Source organism: Terrapene carolina, unplaced genomic scaffold (assembly GCF_002925995.2).
Source record: "Terrapene carolina triunguis isolate 2854851 unplaced genomic scaffold, T_m_triunguis-2.0 Scaffold58, whole genome shotgun sequence".
In the NCBI taxonomy this organism is placed as follows: domain Eukaryota; kingdom Metazoa; phylum Chordata; order Testudines; family Emydidae; genus Terrapene; species Terrapene triunguis.
This window is the reverse complement of record NW_020664409.1, coordinates 27,194,617-27,209,175: the sequence shown is the minus strand read 5'-3', so window position 1 is coordinate 27,209,175 and position 14,559 is coordinate 27,194,617. Positions and strand designations below refer to the sequence as shown.

At 38.3% G+C, this 14,559-nt stretch overlaps 1 protein-coding gene across 1 annotated transcript in view; it reads right to left on the bottom strand.

The window, feature by feature from the left end:
• Window positions 1-14,559, bottom strand: part of PIEZO2 (piezo type mechanosensitive ion channel component 2) — a 279,377-nt gene that overhangs the window by 165,417 nt on the left and 99,401 nt on the right. Inside the window, exon 3 of the mRNA XM_026661020.2 lies at window positions 8,790-8,952. Coding sequence (XP_026516805.1) covers window positions 8,790-8,897 — 108 coding nt within the window. The 5' untranslated portion in view covers window positions 8,898-8,952. The remainder of the gene's footprint in view (window positions 1-8,789; window positions 8,953-14,559) is intronic.

Below are 14,559 nucleotides of genomic sequence, written 5' to 3'. Positions count from 1 at the left end.
GTTGTGAGGATTACTTAATCAAAGTATAGCCCTATACAATTGTTAGATATAATTTATATAGATCATTGTGGATATTGTAACTACTAACTGAATTACTTCAAAAAGTTTCTGTTTGAATAATGTTTATATCTGAACTGTTTGGTCTGGAAATCTTACTACACCAGGTTTGCATGCAAGATCTCTGCTTCCAATACCTTGGTTTCAGCTAGACGATGAGAATAGTTTATGGTATCTCAGTATTTTGATTCAATTTTTTCTTTTTTACCCAAACCTCTTTGTTTAATTTTCAATGTAACTTGTGATAACATTTTGCAGGTCACATTTTTAAGCTCATTTGTAATAAGTCTAAAGGTCCACAATGCGTAAAACAAAAAAATTTTTTTAAGAAGCTACCTACCATTTACTTTAAAAAATGGGAGAACTGGAAGGAAGAGGGATTTCAATGTATGTGCAGAATTTTTCAAATGAGGATATGACCCAAAAATGTCCAAAGAAAAAATAAGCAAGACAATGCAATATTCTGCTGACAAACTTTCCTCTGATGATGTAAGCTGGAGGAGCTATTGAGGTGTCACAAACACTTGTGGCCCCTAAACACCTCTGAATGACTTCAGTGGGAGATAGACCAGGCCTTTACTTAAGCAGAAAGTGACGGGGGTTCTTTTTTTAAAAATATAGGAGGAGGGTTGCAAATTATGACTGGAAGAACAGCCCTCCCCAATTCCACTCTCAGCATTAGCAACTCTGTTTGCTCATTCCGGAACCTAAAACAATGCATGACGACAGTAGGATGCAATACCCATATCGATGCCGAATTCAATATGACATTTATCATTTTTACACCCCTCTTCAACACAAACGGAGATACTCTGTGAAAGTTAAACACAAACCAAACAAATCCTAAGAATATCATTCTTGTTAATCAATATGAATTATGTTTGGGATTTTTGTAGTGAGCTTTCCAAGTATTTTTAATTCTCCTGCTGTTCTGTTTGGTGATTTTTGACAGTAACATTGGATGGTATTTTATATCCAGGATTTAGCTACCTATATTGAAATATAATTGAGTAACTGCTCAGAAGAAACTGTGGCTTGCTCTCTCCTCCAAAATGAGGTAGGGAAGACAGAGAATGGCATTTCCCACTGGACACAACTGCCTACTGAACTGGCCTGCCACAGAGCATATCAAAGGATGGAGCTGCTGGCAGGCTCCTTGATGCACAATGTCTCCTTAAAGCTCCCTAGGAGTGATGCCCAAGCACAAGGACCCCAGAACAGACCTACATCTAACCGACACAATCTAATCCTCAATATTTACAAGGAAATTAGGGATGAAATCTTGGCCCTATTGAAATTAACTGCAAAACTGCCACTGAATTTAAGTGGTCCAGGATTTCACTCTAGGAGGGAAAAAGTAAAACCATTTATTGAGGACACACCCTGCAAACCCCTACTCGGGTAATGAATCATTTCTCATACAAATAATGCCATTGAGATATATGGGGCTACTCATGTGGAAGAGTTTGCAAGACCGGACTTGCAATTTTTAAGAGGATTCTATGAATGTGTCCATTTCTTGATATCAAAATACTCCTTGTTAACGCTGTATAGTGGTAAATATTTTACCTGCAGTAAGTTACGTGAAGCATTGAATACTTAGCTCAGAGTACTGATAAACTGTAGATTGATTAGCTCTTGCAAAGAGTTTACAACTCTACTATATAGCCTGAAAATCAGTTATAACAGGAATAAGACAAGAGTGCTGATGAAAACAAGTTTAAAACATTATGGTAATACACAAAAATGTAAATGTGAGACAAGATTCATGCATGTTTTAAGCAATTATCATCATCTTTCAAATACTCAATTCCTTACTTCCAAAAAGATCCCAGACACTTTAAGAACATAAATATAGAACCTCAAAAATGCACCCATTTTTTGGAAGGAGAGTAACAACTGATCAGCACACAGTACACTACATACAGTGGGCAAAATTGAATTTTTAATTTGTTTATAACATAATTGAACTGGTCGCTGTGGACAGGATCAACTCATACCCATATCATGTTTTAAAACTGAGTCCTAATAAGCCACAGACAAGTGTGTAAACTCCTATTCCAGTTAAAAGCCTCATGAGATCACTGAAGTCCATACAGAACAGAAAGAACTGAGTCGACCCTGCTAGGATCTGAACTTGTGATTCTAGCGAGCATTATTCTGCTCACATTTACACTGGTGTAAATCCTGGATAACTTCATTGAAGTCAATGGAGATACACCAGTGTGAAAGGAGAATACAAACCGGAGATTATAGTAATATTTCACACATGGGAAATTACTGAAAACTAGGGGAACCTGAAGGCTGTGACAGAAAGATAATGGTTTTTGATCTAACTCCGTAGGCAAAGGCAATCAACAGCCTCCTATGGGGAGAACTCTTAACTTAGAAAGCTATGCTCGCCAGAGTGTATTCAAAAATGAGTTGTGCATTATTGGTTGAAACCTATGTAGGATCAAAAGAATTTTTGAAATACACAGGAAATTGGAAAAGAAAATTGGAGTTCTAGAGTGGGATGGGGGAAGGCACATAATTAAATATTGTATACAATAGCTTTTGCACAGGGAATGGACAGAGATTTCACTTCCCAAGATACACCTAAGCAAATTTAATATGAATTCAACACAGGGTTACATGGCTAATATGGTAAGAAAATCGTACATCTTGACTTCAAAGACTGTGAGGATTATAAGCCAAAAGCGAAAGAGGGAAAATCACAGACATGGAGTTAGGCAGGTTGACCTGAGAGGCTGAAACACCATTTGTTAATGAGAGAGAAACTGGCAGACTTAACCACCTGCAGGCTAAGACATCACTCACAATATCTGAAAAAGTGAGCATTTAGTCTCTTTATTTTCTGGTAAACAGTGGCATGTTTCAAGTTTCCATGTTGCTTATTTATTAATGATGTGGGGGGGGGGGGAAGGGGCATGGGTGAGCAGTGAGGTAGCAAAATTTGAAGACACAAAATTATTTAGGTTATTCATGACTAGAGAGGACTGAGGAACTTCCTAGATAGCTAATCAAGAAGATGAATGGACAACATAGTGAAAAAATTCAATGTTGATAAATGCAAGAACTACAAGTTCTAATGCACATTGGAGGGAAATTTTTAAACTACTTATTCACCCTACAGAGTTCTAAATAAATTGTATCAGCTCCAGAAAGGGACCTGGATACTACTGTACACATGTCAATGAAAACTTCAGCTCAGTGTGCAGTGGCAGTTAAGAAAGGTAAGAATATGTTAGGATGCCTAAGGAATAGGACAGTGAATAATGCCTTTATATAAATCAGTGCGTGTGGCCTCATCTGTATTATTGTGTGCAATATTGGTCACCCCATCTCAAAAGGATATTGCAGAACTAGAGGGGGTTCCGAGATATTCAACAAAAACGATTAAGGGCCCAGAAAGGGAAGAGATGGATTGTTTATCTTAGGAGACAAATAAGAGGGGACTTGATAAAATAATATAAAATAATTATTAGTTGAGAGATTGTAACTGAGGTATAGAGAGATTACAAGACTGACCTGAGGCCACAAGAGAGATTTGTGGCATACCTGGGAATTGACCCAGATCTCCTGAATCCATTACAGTGTCATGACCACAAGACTATCCTTCCTTGCTGACTTTCATTTTCTAAACTTTTCTTTATTTAAGAACCTTTTCATCAAACATTTTTGAGATTCCAAATTGAGAGTCAGGGACAGTCTGAGCCTAAACCTGGTTCATATTCTTTGACCTAAAGCACAGACCAGGGATTTTTAGGATTCTAAGTATCATGGACAAGAATAAAGTTTGAGGGGAAAGGTGATAAGTACAGTGAGAGCAAAACGAAAAATGCACATTCCAATTAAGATCACATCTGGTAAAGTTTAAGTTATACAGTCTTACAGGGATTTTTTCAGTCACTTACAATACTAGACAATCCATAGATTCAGAGATTATAAGGCCAGAAGGTAACAAAGTGTTCATCTAGTCTGACCTCCTGTATAAACACAGGTCACCGGAGTTTGAACTAGAGCATATCCTTTAGAAAAACATCCAATCTTTATTTGAAAATTGCCAGTGATGGAGAATCCACGACAAACCTTGGTAAATTGTTCCAATGATTAATTACCCTCACTGTTAAACAACGTTTTTTTATTTCCAGTCGGAATTTGTCTAGCTTCTACTTCCAGACATTGGACTGTTTTATACCTGTGTCTTCTAGGCTGAAGAGCCCATTATCAAATTTTTGTTTCCCATGTCAGTACTTACAGACTGCAATCAAGTCACCCCTTAACCTTCTCTTTGTTAAGCCAAATAGATTGAATACTGCACTCAAATAAACCCATGCTGACTGGCATAGTCTTCCATAGTCTCAAGAAAAACAACTTTTTCCCCCCCAATACCTATTAAACTGTATATACTGTCTCTGCATGTTGGCGCATAAAATCACCATCTGCTTCAGTGACGGTTATACTTTCAGACACAGCTGGGAAGTTAACATTTCTCTTTTCTTTTCTCCTCCCACCCCCCACACTTTATACTTTTTGACTGGCATTGTGCTTCTCTGAGTTTGCAGTCTGGGCCCTTCTCCAGCTGAATTCACCTGCTTTAGATTTTCTGAGTCCTAATAAAAAAGGCCTGCAGACACATTTGCTCCAAGCGTGCAACCATTTAGGGGTGGTAATGAGTTGGACTGCAGCCTGGTATCTGGCAAGCCTTTCTACTTCATGACTCACTGCTAATTAAAACCACACTCTATGCAGCATTACTTACAAATAATTGAGTGCCTCCCACCCCCTTTCCAGCGCTTCACAAACTGTATACTTTTTTTGTTCTGGTGCAGGTCTGTTTCTCTGAAAGTTGGATGCACTATTATGAATCAGGATTTCCATATTTTCATTGATCTTTACTATCCTTACTCCCTTAGAGTTGGATATCAATACCCTTTCACGCACTGAATTGTGTCTTACTCTGTGAGCAGTCTTGCTGATTTTATTTTACAGATTTACTGCCCGTGGAATAAAACACTAATCAGAATTCGGTGCTTAACCACCCTAAGAATCTGGTGTGTTTAACTTAATTCATGAGTGACGGGATGAAGTGTGACCTTAACAACATCTGATTATGAAAAATATCTTAATTTTATCAAATCTTTTTATATGTACATTTTATTTCAGAGGGTAGATGTGTTATCTTTGTTTTTTACACTGCTTACCATCATGTAATTCCATGCCCTGAAAACAGAGAGACCACTGATAGTACATGGGACCTGTTCTATGTAAATGACTACCTGCTCTAAATAGGTAAAGCTGCAGGGCATACTATTTGCTTCTGGGTGCAGTTCAAGGTGTTTACTTTTTGATTTATAAAGTCCTCTATGGCTTGGAACCTAGTAATCTAAAAGGCTTCCTATCTCCTCAGGCACTGTGTAGCTGGGGACATCAGCCGATGCATCCTTAATGTTATGTCTGGAGATGGGTGGCAGGGACTCCTGGCAGAAGTTCCTCAACTCTGGAATTTGCTTCACTTGCTGTACAATAAACCCCCAGACTGTTAGCTTTGTGGCACTGTGCTAGACTTATCACTTTTTCAGATGCTTTTATTTGAAGGGTGAAATATAACAATTTAAGCCAATTAAAGACCCAGTCCAGCGTGCTTCCTAAAACATGGTAATCTGTAAGCCAGTGCAGTGCTGAAGAACTGGTGTATTTATTTATTTAGGGTTCCTGTTTCAACACACTCATCCAAAGCATAAATCCAAAATATCGATTAAAATCAATGCAAATGGGGCCAATGTGCAAAAAATTATGAATCTTTCAAAATCCCCACAAACTCAGTGATACAGTCCATATGTGCATCAGACTCCCTGCAGCCAGCACAGTGACGTACAGAATCCCAATATTTTTAGCTGCTTCTGTAGCATTTTATGAACACTCTTTCTAAGTAGCACACATGACTACGGGATGTTCTGTGCAGAACGCCTACAGACAGCTGAAGTTGATATATTTTAAAAAAATGTTTAACTTATCATTCACTAATTTTTACTTCACTTTAAGAATATATAGGTTATTCTGCTGTAAATGAGTTGATGGTGAAAAGAAATCAGTGCTGTGTAAAGTACTGATGTACAATTTCCCCCCCACCTTAAAATACTTATATGGCTAATTTTTTGACTTGTACATAAAAACGTAGCCACTGTGCTTTGTAATAATACGTAAATAATCTATAATATATGTAAAATTACAAACAATCTTGGTTGAGTTTTGCTGTAATGACAAAAATGTAGCCAAATAAATTCTCTCTCTCTCTGTTTAAAGAAAATCCTAATATCTAATTGGTTGGAAGATTGCCTTGAGGTAGTCCATGTATGAAAGATCCCATTTAAAACCTAATTCTGTTCTATTTAATCAGTATTTACTAGTTACCATGTAACCTTCTCTGCATTCCATAGCTCAGCTCCATATGCCCTTCCACACTCTCTACCTCTGGATTACCTCCTCTTCACCCAGACTACAGGCTGGGGCCCATCTCTAGCCTTAATCAAAAATGGACATCAAATCAGAGTCTCGTAAAACCACTATTCAGACAGAGGAACCTGAATGTGCCCTTTTCTTCTTCCAGTGTGCTTCTATAATCAGATTTCTCGTATTTTATGCTTGGACAAATATTTTCTGTACAGAAGATGGATAACTTTAAAGCTGTCATCCAGAGCCTGCTTCAGTAACATATAACTTTATTTTAAGAGAGACGGACAGAACACAGCTTGCTTATCAGTCATGTTCATGGTGCCACTCTTCACACCACTTGGAACATCTCCCATTGCAGATATAGCAGCAGATTTTAGCCTCTGCTAAGGCTTTTTTGCACCACTCAAGCAAAAAGCCGCCTTAAATCTCGTTTTAACCAGCTTCCAGGGTATTCAGAAGAGCCTGCCTAGCCTGGTTAAGATATCAGGGCACAGCCAGAAGAAGTGTATGTGGCCAGGAGCTGCAATCTTCAGTTGATCCCTGGCTGCCAAAACAGTCCATGAGAACCATAGGCAGTGGGTCTAAAGTAGCTGATCTAACGTGCAACAGGAACTGGACCGGCTTCTGGTGGCCCCAAAATATAGGCAATGCAAACGTGACATACAGGAACCTTTTCATTTTCTTCCTCTCTAGAGCTGCACCAGAATGTGTGGCTGATCCCCAGCCTTTAGCCCACAATGAGGTAGATCACCTCCAAGTGCCTTTTCTATATGAAATTACTGAGTTGTAATAAACTTCTCTGAAAAATATCTTTACAATAAACTATAAAGAAAAACAAAATTAAAGTGATGTTAGGGCTCTCACTTAAACCAAGAAAAGAATAGAAAAATGAGATTCAAAGCATTTAAACCAGCTTGACATTTTGTCCTTAAAAAATCATGGGATTTACATGAGACACCATTATGTGGTTTGGGCCAATCCCTATTGTGACCAAATGGATTTCTTTATTTCGTTGTCAATTTGTTTCTCTAGCTTTAGGGGAATTTTCTGCTTTAATCTTTTCTGCCACCCTCTGCTCCCATGACGCCACTATGTACCCAAAGTAGGCAAAGGCAACAAAATTATTCACAAATTTAACAATCTCTTTCCAAAAAGCATGGTGCATGAGGTATCTTCCCTTTTATATGCTGCTGGTCGTGGACATTAGGCTTTGGGAAATACAGACAAAAGTTGCAATCTCAAGCAATTTTGCAAAATACCTAGTGGTGACTCTGAACAAAACCCCCAGTTCTGAGTACCCTCAAACTCTGGAAAAAAAACAGATCCAAATGTCTGGCTGGTTTGTCACCATAATGGGCTGAATCAAAACCTTGGATCTGAAGACCCTGGACATTTGAATAATTCAGACCCTAATACAATGTTTGCATCTTTGGTCAATCTCTAATTATTCAATTTTTAATTTTCCGTTTTGCTTCCTTAGGATAATGATTTTGGTATGTTTTTCTCCTTAACAACATTCATTTTTGTTTTCTGAAACCAAGGTCACTTTTAAATACACTTGTGAGATATTTTCCAAATTTAGCTCAGACAAGGCCCCCAAAACACAGTATTAACTAAAAGTTCCACTGACGAATACTGTCCAGTTATTTCCTTATATTCCCCATCTGTCGGTCTCCATATGTTGTCTCTTACTCTTGTCTTATATTTACATTATAAACTCTTTGGAATGGGGACTGTCTTTTTGTTCTGTGTATTGGCAGATAGTCGTTTACACAGAACAATTCCCATGTACTCTCAGTGCTCTCTCTGTTTTCAGGGCATGGAATTACATGATGTAAGCGGTGTAAAAAACCAAGATAACATCCACCTTCTGAAATAAAATTTACAGATAAAAAGAGCTGATAAAATTGAGATATTTTTCATAATCAGACGTTGTTAAGGTCACATTTCACCCCATCACTCCTGAATTAAGTTAAACACACCACATGAGAGATTCTTGCTGGTTAAACCTCAAATTCTGATACCCTTCCTCATGCTGAACGGGGTTTTACTCCATGCCGGGCAGTAAAATAAAATCGGCGAGATTGCTCACAGAGTAAGATACAATTCAGTGTGTGAAAGGGTATTGATATCCAACCCTATGGGATTAGGGACAGCAAGCACAATGGGATTCATGACTAAGGCTCCTAGGTACTATTGTACTAGAATACAAATACATAATAAATAATAAAATAATAATAAACATTATACAGGTATAAATGTGCATCCAATACCATTTCTTCATTTTCAAATTGTGTGTTGTACTGTGCTGCATCCTCTGTCACTGGCTTCAGCACAAGGTTTCTGCAGACAAGCCATATGGTCAAGCTAGCAATGAACATCCCGATATCTGGTACAAACACTCTGATCACGTTGCCAGCATCGGCTCCCTTCACACTGTATGGATTGAAAAAAAACAAAGGAAACATTTGTTAGTTCCAATTCTGCATTGGCTTGAAATATTAAGGTAACTGGACACCATTCTTTTAAAAGAGAAGGAGAGTACACCTCCCAGAGTGAAAAGAGTGAGTAATTTGTACAGCTGTGACAGAATGCCTTGGTGCCATGTAATTACAGTATAAGTGATTCATTCCTAATAGCGTGTTCTTGTGCAAACATTCCAGCACATTGTTTGGCTGATCAAAAGTCATTTTGTAGATCCTAAAGTTATTTAGTGGAGAGAGTAAACTGCCCTTGAATCAACATTAAAATCGGACGGCTCTCCATAAATCTCAGTCCAGTTCCAAGAGGACAGATGTGTACAAACACAGTCCCAATCATCACCCTGGGTGGTATTCCTAGCAGGGAGAAACGCTACTGCATGGTCATGGAGGTAGAATTACATTCCCACCCACTCTTATCCCTTAATCACCACTGAGACATAGGTGGGCAGTACTGAAAAGGCTGCAGCCCAATGATACACCAATACTATGAAAACTGAATTTCATTCTCTCTATCTTTCAGGAGTGCTACATTTACTTTAAAAGATATGAAAAAAAATATTATATTTTACTATAATATTTAACAAAATGTTTTCTTTAGCCAGATCCTTTAAATACCACTTAATCTTTTTTTTGGCCTCTATTGTGAAACTTTAATGAGCTATAAAATTGTATATCTATTGGAGACCCCATGATGCATACAGTATTCAAGAATACATACAAGCTGTATGTCATTTTCCTTTTACTACTTATCACAAAAGCAACAGTTTAACCCTTAAGAACTAATTAGAGAGAAAGTGTCATGTCTTTCCTTAGGACTCCCACTCCCTGTTCCTAAACACTTGGATAGCTCAGTGAATTTAATGGAAAGTACACAATACGCTGCACAGTGCAGATTTAAACTGTTTTGTCTGGGGACTATTACCTCTATGGGTTTGCATGCTGGATCTGAATGTGATTCATTTTGTTAACAGAATTTAGACTTGCATTTAGTTGACACAATGACTGGTTTATTTAAGCTGCTGCATTGACTTCCTACACTTTTTAACTACACTACTATCAGGATACAAGCTTAATTATTTCAAAGTGTACAGTGTAAGGCTGCCAAGCATGAAGTTAGCACATTTTAAAAAGACAGTTTTGAGATTAAGTGACTTTTTAAAAGGATACACATCTAGAACTATTTTCAGGGTTAATGACTGCAATGGATTCTGGGAACACACAGGGTACAGATGAGTAGGCTAGATTACCAGCTCAGTGCCTGAACTGTATGAGTTTAAAAAAAATAAAAATAAAATAAAACCGGATGCATTTTTTAGGGTCTATTAAAAATTATTATCTCTGTCTTTCTGTGTCTATATCCTAGCAGCAGAAGAAATCTTTGCTAAGGTGCAACTGGTAACTGGGTATCAGTCCAGTATTTTTGGAGTCACCAAAATACCTCTAGCATCACTGCTACCAATCACTGCTTTACGTAGAAAAAGAAATACATAATTGCCTACAGGACTCTTGCCCATTAATGCACACACACAGGGTCAAATCCTACAGTTTTTAACTCAGGCAAAACTCAAATTGGACCTGATTTTTCACTGCCTCACACCTTGTTTGTGCAAATCAGATACAAAGTGCTAAGAATTAAGATTCTTAGCTTTTAACACCCACTTTTCACAGGTGTGATGGGAATGACTACACATGGTGCAATATGCTGCTCGAGCTAGTGTGCTAAAATAGCAGTGTGGATGTTGTGCCACTGGGGGTGGCTTGGGGTAGCATGAGTCCATCTATACAGGCTGAGAGTCATACTTCCCAGCTGCAGGGTAGTCATCCCCTCAAGTCTTAAGTCCGTTCTTTATCTCTGGATTCAAATAGACTTGAACCCAAGTGATTATGTACCTTCCAGAGAAAGTTCATGAAGACTTGAGGACTTATTTGCAAAAGAAAAAGAAAAGAAAATAAATAGAACCTTTGTAAATTATTTCAATCTTCCTGACTTGTGAATCTCTCAGCTATTACACTCTTGCAGTATTAAACTGGAGTGATCAAGCATTATATCAGACACACAAAATGGGTGAGATAATATCTCTTATTGGACCAACTTCTGTTGGTGAAAGAGACAAACTTTCAAGTATTACAGAGAAGAAAGCTTGTCTCTTTCACCAATAGAAGTTGGTCCAGTAGGAGAGTATCTCACCCACTTTGTCTTTCTCATACCCTGGGGACCAACATGGCTACAACAACACTGCAAGCATGCATTCCATGACAGCTGAGTATCTTGAAACTGTTTTGGCCAGTGCTTTCAAGCGGTACTATAGCAGAGAAGAAAGGCTGAAGTGTCCAAGAAAGGCTTGCAAGACAGTCAACAGATTAAATTAGCCTCTTTATTAGTAGAGCACTGGCATATTTCCTGTGCTGCTGTTTCAATGCTATAGAACTGAATGGTATATCACGATGTAAGATAATATGTTCAGCACCACAGGAAGTGAAGGCTTTACAGATGTTAAGAAGTAAATTTCTCGATAGAGATTAACTGGACACACAACATCAGATTTGCAAGATTCACTGTTAAAATGGATCTGATCTGTTCCCGTGAAATAATTCTGTGAATGGACCATTTCAATGCACACTTAGTGAGACTTTTCTAGAAATAAAGCCACTACAAAATGTGTCTTATTGAGGCTTAAAATTCAATTCCATTGGATCCAATCAGCTACACTAGGATAGATTAAAAAGGTGATTTTAACACGCCAGTAGTTCTCAGGAGTATATACCTCTATGGATCCAGGCCCTATCTCCTCTGCAAATCACATTCCAGAAAACAAACATGAAAGTCTGTTGTGACAAAGTTGTGTGTGCTGTTGCTCACAGTTCCTTTTACTAAACAAAATCAAGTGCCTGTAGGATTTTACAAAATGCATAATGAAATGTGATATTATGAGAAATGGGATTTAAAACAGGAGTTAAGACTAGGACGCCAAAGCCCATACTGTAATACTTGGGGCCAACTGCACAACAAAAAGAATGGAAAGGATTTATAGATTGACTGCAGTTTTTCTACACTCCTTAAGGACTCCATTCACACATGGCCATATTTTGCTAACAGCCTATGCATTGTGTTCTCCATTCCCAAAAGAGCCTCGTTGAAGAAGTTTAAAACCAGAATGGACACGAAAGCATATACAGCGTATGTCCCTAAGAATCAACTTCCCCCCCGGCAAGAATCATTGGACAACGAATTGGCAAAGACCTTGATCCCTAGTTAGCATGGCACCATTCATTTGGCTAAACTCAAGAGTTTGCCTTTAAAGGCTAATTTTTCTATTAACACAGACTATTTTCGGGAGTTTATAACAAAGCCATAAACATGTTCTGGGGTGAAATTTGAGATAATCAACATAAACTTGAAGGATTTTTTTTCAATATTTAAAGAAAAATGGGCTAGACCACTTAAAAGGTTGCTCAGTAGGAGGGCCAAAAAATAAGTTAGGGATTTGAAACATTAGTTGACCATGTAGAATTGACTGCACATTTTTGAAGACAAGAATAACTATGTTAGGGCTGCCATAGCTGCTTTTTTATTCTGGGGGACAAAGAAAGCCATGCTGTGACTTTCACATCCATATGTGAAACTTATGTCACTATCGCATCAACATGATTCCAAAACAGAGTTTTCCTCATCTGTCCATCTGAATCCACCTGGTGTATATAGTGTTATACTTAGATTATAAACTTTTTGTGCATGGATCATCTTTTTGTTCTGCATTTGTACAGCGTCTAGCAAAAGATGTTCTTGGTTTACTGGGGCTCCTAGGTGTTACTACAACACAAATAAGAAAAATAATATCCAAATTACATTTTCTATTTTAGGTGTCCTGCAATCTAATAACTATTGCTTCTAGCGTGCACTCCTACAGACATCGTATTGATTTTGTGGAACAGGGCAGAACCCTTAAGCCAAAATCCAGATCCAAACACCCAGTGAAAAAAGTCAGGAAGACATTGGGAAGATGCATGAGTGAGAATCCTTTCCCAAGCTGAGGTGCAATGCAGAGATGTGGGGCCCTTATGCAGTACCCCTGTAGCTAGGGAGTGGAGGAGCCAAACATGTCTTTGTCCCTGGCCCCATGCAGTGAAACTATACCAATTCCTATGCACTCAGGCTCTGGGCAGCTGTGGATGTGAAGGGGCTGCATTTGCCCCTGAAGGTATGAAAGTGAGAATTTGGCCCTTAAACTGCGGCCATACTTTGAAAAGTGCTGTTTTTAGAATGACACCAGGAGCTTCTATATCTATTGTCTCTAAGGGCTTGCCTGAAAATAGCTGTATAGAAATTGCTTTGACATTGCAACTCGGGCTGCTGCTCAGGCTCTAAAGCCCTCCTCCCACCAGGCTGACAGCCCAAGCCAGAACGTCTATACCACCATTTTTAGCATGCCAGCACAAGCCCCACTAGTGTGGGCCCAGGGGTGGGAGGCTTGTTCCCAGATGTCGTGTAAATATATCTTAAATGAGATAAAATATGCTCAGTTTAAAATAAACAGATTATGTATGTGTGTTTGAAAGGGTGCGTGGGTTTTTTGAAACTATAACACAGGGATTTCAACTTTTTTAGATTTTAAACTTCAAAAGAGAATTTTTAAGACAGGTGATTTTTATAGTTATGTGAAAAAAGGAAACGTCTGTTTGCTAAAGCCGCTTGTAACATGCGGCATAAACAGATTAAATTATTAGATCGATTTAACAGGATTCCAGTGTGTGGAATTAAATTGGTGGGTCTGGGCATTAGCTCACTGTTGGCAACGTGTATGTAAGCTTAGATGTACTCCCTATTATTTAAACACAAATTAAATACGCATAAGAAACTAAATCAACATAGTTTCTATTTGTTATATTCACATTATGATTTACAAATCAGTGGCAATAAAATTACAGGTTTAGCTTTCCAGGACAGTTCTTTCTCTCCAATTAGAATGAATTATTTCTTGCTTGAAATGAACAAAGCACGATACACACACAGACAAACACATTGCACCATCTGTTATTAAAGTTGTCAGAAACTTTCCACTATAAGACCCAGAATTGGGGTGCTTATAACTTTGCCATACTTTAGCCATTTGAAGGTGAAATTTTCCATGCTGGGTGTCTGCCTTAGACTATTTATTTATTTATTTGACATTCTAGCGAAAATGGTTCAGCCATTTCTGAGAATGAGACTAAGGAAAAAACATTGTTTTTTGCCCAAGTTAAAAAAAATTCAGAGATCTTTTATTTGAAAAGCTCTAGGGCCCCCATGATGTGGAGCAGGCACTTGGCATTTGGCAACATGGTGGCTTGTGTATCAGGAATGTGCATTTTGCCACTCCCAATGAAATCTGCCCAAATTTAGCCAAGTTATTGCAGTTTGCACATGCTAGGTAGAGACTTCTTAGAGGTTAGCAGCAAAATTCCCTGAACGTTTCATGAGCATTGGGCATGCTTCATCCCAGGGCTGAGCAGGACTTTCCCTGCAACTGCAGGTATGGGTTGCTGCAGAGAGAGCAGACAGTCTCTCCTGAGCATTCAGTGA